Genomic DNA, 6486 nt, shown 5'->3' with positions numbered 1-6486 from the left:
TTTTTTTTTTGCTCCAAGGCTGGAACAAGGAGCAGGGCCTTTACCTGGCAGCTGGACGTACCACGACAATCATGGCGAGCAGAGCAGGAAGGATCAGCTCACTGTCAGCGGGGGCAACAAGGTGACGGTGGTGATGAGTAAAAGCTCAGACCGCCTGTCCCCCATGATGAAAGAGACGAGGTCCAAGTTTAAAAAGTCACAGAGCATTGATGAGATTGACATCGGCTCCTACAAGGTCTACAGGTAGGTTTATTTTTATGATTAACAAGATGATCAAATATTGTGTCAAGTGGTTGCAAAGCTGTAGCTGTTGAAGCTGATTTGTCATGCTCTTTTCTCTACAGTATCCCCATGGACAGCTACAGTTCATCCATTGAGCAGCAGAGCAGTTTGGACCGTCCAGAGCTGCCCGGTTCTATGGAGCAGACCAGCATGGCTCGATCGCAGTCCGCCCCCATGTTAGATGATGAGCTGGGCTTCCCGGGACATGGCAACCAGAGCCAGCCGGGACAGAACCAAAAACCTGCCATCCCACATAAAGCCTACCACTTCGACCACAACTACAATCCCCAGGTAAGCAGCTCTAGACTTTTGATATTTGGGAACAGTTGTAATTGTTGATTATTGCGACAGCCTTTTTACTTAACTGAATTTACTTTTTTTTATCAGATGATTTTGATTTTATCTTGCTCCTTGTGTTTTAATTTGAACATACCCATGGCCAATAACGCAGTCATCCAGTAACTTTACTAACTGTCTTCTTGTGAGGTAACATCAGCCGTTTTGAATGACGACAATGTTGCCTAACACTTCTCATGGTAACCATTCTCACCATCAGGTGACCATGGACCGCCGGGTCCCTCCACCCTTCCCCAACACACCTGACTATGTCAACCACGCGTCGAAGGCCTTGGAGTACCTAAATCAGCCAGGGAAGACATTACCGAAGGAGTTGGTGAGCCCTCGGTATCGTGCATATCCGCCTCTGGAGATGTTCTCTTTCCCCCAATCGCCAATCAACCAGGATGGTCCGCCCAGCCAGCAGCAGCAGCCAATCCCCACACAGCGCTCCAGGCCAGGATTTCTGAGGAGAGCAGATTCACTGGTGAGCTCTACAGAGCTCGCTTTGTTCCGCAGAGTCCATGAAGCCCAGCAGGAGGCGCTGCAGGAAGCTCAGTACAGACAGCAGGTAGGAGCTTGTCTGCCAAATTATGCTCACTTGTGTATGTGTGTGTTACTCCCACTGTCAAAAATGAAATGAATAATGACATAGAAACATTTGTTATTAAAGCTGTGTGTTACATATCTGTCCGGCACAACTAGCCACGACTCAGGACATAAGAAATTTAAGAATAAGAAATACTGCTTCTATGTTTTGTCATGAACGTAGCTCAGGATGTAAGGACCCAAATGCACGACTCGGCTCGGTTGAATCAGCAAAACGAGGTTTATTACAAACAATGGTCGGTACACGGAAAGGCAGTCAAACCAGGCAAAGGTATCCAAAACGTGACGCAAAAGACAAGGTCGAAAAACAAGCAAGGTTCAAAATACGAGAAAGCTATGACTGTGACTATGACTACGAAGCTGGAATGTGATCTGTGAGAATCGACGAACTGGCGACGGGACAAGACACAAAGGGGAATATATGCAGGGTTGATTGGGAGTGATTAGACACAGGTGCTGGAGACACAATCAGGGATCAGGTGCACACAGACAAGGAGGAGGCAGGGCAGACAGGAACCTGGAACAGAGACACGGGCGTGTGCTCACAAAATAAAACAGGAAGAACAGACATGAAACATGAGGGAGAAAATAAAATACTTAACCAGAAGCATGACAGTTTTTGTCTTTAGATGACTTAAAATATGGCCAATCTTACCTGACACAAAGCAAAATAAAACAAGTGACACTACTTATCAATTCTTGAAATCAAATCTATCAATTCTTCTTGTTTTCTGATGAAGCTACATTATTTCCCTCTCACACAGCTCATTCAAATGAAAAATTTGTCTTCATTAAGACACGCTTCTTTAGTAACTATTCTAGCAACTAAAAAGTTATTAGTAATTTCTAGTCATATGAGACTGAGCTTTCTGGATTCATAGATGATTTGACTGTTTAAGGTGACTGTGAACTAAAACTTTGATTTCATGTCATGTAATATTAATGCCCAATTTGCACCACTTTTTAAAATGCACCCTCTGTTGTGTCACTCCACTGAATTAACAGGTTACAATGTTAGTGTAAGTTTTATGGTCTAATGAAACTCTTCTCTCCTCAGGCGGACCCCCCTCTTTATGGTCGGGCTCTTGCCTACTCCTCCCCCATGGAGCACTCTGCTCTCACCAACATGGCCGACAGCCAGAGTCAGATGCTGCACAACAAGAGAAACGGTCGCTATGATGACGACTATCCCACCTACCAGGAACAGAAGAAGCCCATGATTGGTTATCCAACCAAGAGCCTGACTCAGCGCCGTCCCCTGTCTGCCAGGAGCTACAGCACTGAGACCTACGGAGCGTCTCAGGTAGGCTGACTGTCTGTCACCTCATCTGCTGCTGTAAGATGTTTCAACTGTTAGTCTTTGCATTTATGTCTCAACTTATTTACACTTTCACTCACTAACTTGTTTTAACTTGTAGTCCTATAAAATGAATCATGTTACAATTAAAATAATTTGAGCTATTAATAATTATTTTCATTACTGATCAAACTGTCTTTCATATATGTCTTCAAAGTGTCAAATTGTTTCATTCAATGGATCACCCAGGTCCCCTTAAGTACATTTTTCATATCCATTGAGTGAAGTAATATTACTTTTGGGGTTCTGACGGAGATAGGTCTCTGGCGAGGCCAGTTTGCTTTTAATCCTCGTAATAATGGAAGAAGATCTCATACTGTTTCTTTTGTTTAATTAACAAGCTTTTAGCCAAGTAAGCAATACCAACAATGCATATTAATTTGTATTTTTCACCCACTGTGTAAATGTACTCGTGCAGTAATGCTACTGCAAAACTCAGAACCAGACACCAACAAAGACATAATAACAAAATAAAGAGAGGAAAAAAGTTTTATTTTTTTAAATCAATAAAAAATAGCTTAATGGCTGTATTTCTGTATTACAGGCATTTTGCTCCTGGGAAGAGCATCGATTGCAATGATTGTTTGTTCAAACAGTTTAAAAATGTCCAAATCTGTGCGTTTATGTTCAAGAAGGAAAGTAGTTATGTATGATATCTTATACAGTAGCTGAACACAAAGTCACAGGAAAAGCCTCAGTGACTGGATTGAGGTACAATGAATTTGACTTTGACCCCAGAGATCGGGGTTTGCATCCTGTTTCCTTAAAACAATAAACTCAGGTTTCTTTCACCATGACCACCATCTTTCCCTGAACTTCCCAGGTAAATTTACTTGCATATAAAGGAAAAATCCTTGTTTGGGTAATTTTGGAGGGCACTGACAAATGGGCTAATTTTAGAGGTACAGTATCAAGACGTGGCGTTATACTATAGAGTGCAGTATATAGTACATTTCAGCAGGTGTCGTTTGGTTCATCCGTATCCCAGATCCCAAGGCAATTCCAAGTCCATTAATAATCCCCTCAGGATGTTCTGGGTTTGCCCCAAGTCAAAATTTCCCAAAATAGCCACAGGGAGGTGTCCAGCCGCATACTGATTAGCTGTGCAAAGCACTTCATCTGACACCTTTCAGCCGAGTCGAGAGCCCAGAAACTAATATTGTGTAATTACGACTGCAGTCTTATTCTGGTGGTCCCTAGCCAAAGCACAAGACCACGAATAAAGATTGTAGTATATATCACCTGTTATCTGAAATGCTTTGTGCTTATCAGCCTGGTAGCCCTCATGACAGAACGTAACAATGGTGGCCATGCTAGTGGTTTGTCACTCATATGGTCATCATTTAACCCACTTCATTGGTCCGAACTGAAATATCTGAACAAATGTGGGATAGCTAGCCATGCTTTGTTTTAGAGACAGCCATCCTCAAAGATAAGGTAACTTTTGGTAATCTTTTCACTGGTCAAAATGTTGAAGTACTTCGGTTTGTGACTAAATACCTGCATATGACCTACATACATATTACCTTATTAAATTGTTAATACAAACATATTAGGAAACAGTTGCCTTTTAACACATCCGTTACCAATGGCACAACATTGGCATTCATTTAATGTTCTGGTTCCTCCTCAGCTGATAAATATAAATTCAAATTTCTTTTATCTCTTCTTTGGTCATAAAACCAAAACACTCCACAGAGCTAAATTAAACCACAAAAGTGGTGCTAATTCTCGAATGGTTTGGTGACTAGGAGTACACTTTAAATAATTGTATCACTATCAAGTCCTACTTTATTTCTTACCATTTTTATAACATCTTTTGTCCTCAGGCCCGTCCAGTGTCAGCTCGTCCCACCATGGCCGCCCTGCTGGAGAAGATGCCCCCTGACTACACCCTGGCAACGTGCCCTGAAAAACCATCAGACGACACCATCAAAGTAAGACCTGTCGTACCACAGAAACCTGAAGACATCACCTCCAAGATGCCTGCCGATTGGAGGCAACAGCTACTCAGGCACATAGAGGCCAAACGATTGGACAGGGTACGTCAGTGCAATGTAGATTCACTGGAAAGGGAGATGCAACCACACACACACACACACACACACACACAAACACAAACACACATACAGCATTCGGAAGCCCTCCCTGTCTGTATCTGTGTTAAGTCTGTGTTGTAAGGTTGACCAGATATGTGTCCAGCTGCATGTGTGTCCACTCCACACTGTCGCTCTGTCAGCCTGACCTACTGCACACTCACTACTGTGGATATGTGCTGAAGAAATCACATGTCCTGAGTATGCAACAAAATCTGCATTGTGACAAGAATTGTGTTGTGTCTTAAAATATTTTTTTAAACAAGTGAAAAGTCACCAAGATAATTCTTGTAGATTAATTTTAATGTAGTTTGTTGCAATATTGTTTTTAAAACTAAAATGTGCAGTCAATTTAAGATACTTATTCAGCTGTCTGTGGTGGTTGATATTTTCACCTGTTTGAAAAAAAAACTCACAAGATCTTCAGAATTAATATAGCCGCTATTTAAAGATGAGGATATTTTGCAGGGCACTGTAATTATAGGGTGTGCATCAACACTGAACTAGGGAACATTTTTATCTTTAAAGGAACAGCTTAATGTTTTGGGTGGTCTCATTTGCCAAAACTTAGATGAGAAAACTGATATCACTCTCATGTCCATATGCTAAATATGAAGCTAATTTAGGAAAAGAGCCACCTCCCAGCATCTTAAAATCAAAACTGATTGTTGCACATGCTATGGCTATTTTTGGATAGGTGCAGTTACTTCCTGGAGACCGGCCTTATGAAGTCTGTGAGTCCAAAACCTGGAGATTTTTCATTAACTATCATATATGACCAAATAAAACAGAAAATCTTTACATTTTATAACTAAAACCAGCAAATGTTTGACATTTTTGCTTGAAAAATTACTGAGATTATAAAAAAAAAAAAAAACATTTATCCAATAAAATAAGTCAATGTTGTGTCTACTGGTTTTCCATCATACTTTCACAGTTTGATCAGTATAAGGGTGAAACAGGAATTAAATTGCATTCTATGTGGTATTAAAAAGGTAAATTAAACTTGATGAACCTGTGAAAATGCTGTATAATGTATGGACAAAGGAGCTTCTGGTTATCTTACCTGTGGACACAGCCAGGCTAACTGTTTCCTCCTGTTTCCAGTCTTTATGGCTCCTGGCTCCTGCAGCTTCAGATTTACTGTACAGACATGAGAATGCTATCAAGCGTCTCATCTAACTCTCAGCAAGAAATCGAATAAACATATTTTCAAAAATGTCACACTGATTCTTTAATCAGAACCGGTGCCTCAACAGACAGGACAATCAGACGTAGTAGGGAGGAGGTCTGGGTCACACAGTAATGAAAAACGCTTTTAACAGCATGAGGAATCTTAATGGGGTATTAATTCGTCATATGATCGTCTGAGCCTTTCACATGGTGCAAATTGCATCCACCCTGTGAAAAAAAAAAAAAAAGTTGGTGTGGACATTTGGACAGTTGTGAAACGCATTGTGTCTCTGTACATAGAAGTTTAAAGAACCATAATAAGCCTTGTAGTTATTAGTTTCCAGTTGGGGATTGGGTTTATTGTTTGTTTAAATATCCACATGTTACCACATAACTAAACGTGCACACTAATGTTGGAATGAACTGATCCACCAGTTGTTGTTTGTATGACATGATGTTCTGTGTGTATTGACCGATCACTAGCTAACATTTCTCTGTGCTTTCAGCAACTCTGCACTGTTGTTGTTGTTGTTGTTTTATCAGTGTTATGGTTGTTTGTTTATTTGTATGTGGAGCTCACAGTGTGTTGTCACCACGCTGCAGCCCGCTGTGTTGGCTCCACCCCCACCCCCC

The 6486-nt window shown here is 41.2% G+C and overlaps 1 protein-coding gene across 1 annotated transcript in view; it reads left to right on the top strand.

Moving 5' to 3' along the window:
- LOC111645404 (leucine-rich repeat-containing protein 7-like) overlaps nucleotides 1-6486 on the top strand; it is a 74377-nt gene that overhangs the window by 55377 nt on the left and 12514 nt on the right. The window contains 6 exon segments of the mRNA XM_087170493.1: nucleotides 1-8; nucleotides 11-243; nucleotides 345-573; nucleotides 839-1189; nucleotides 2285-2530; nucleotides 4414-4626. The exon segment at nucleotides 1-8 is cut by the window's left edge and continues 485 nt beyond it. Of these exon segments, the coding sequence (XP_087026619.1) occupies nucleotides 1-8; nucleotides 11-243; nucleotides 345-573; nucleotides 839-1189; nucleotides 2285-2530; nucleotides 4414-4626 (1280 nt within the window).

The sequence above is a fragment of the Seriola lalandi genome, unplaced genomic scaffold (assembly GCF_002814215.2).
Source record: "Seriola lalandi dorsalis isolate HSWRI2012SDOR001 ecotype SW California unplaced genomic scaffold, Sedor1 jcf7180002054949, whole genome shotgun sequence".
Taxonomy (NCBI): domain Eukaryota; kingdom Metazoa; phylum Chordata; class Actinopteri; order Carangiformes; family Carangidae; genus Seriola; species Seriola lalandi.
The sequence above is the reverse complement of the archived record's forward strand: the minus strand, read 5'-3'. Positions and strand labels throughout refer to the sequence as shown.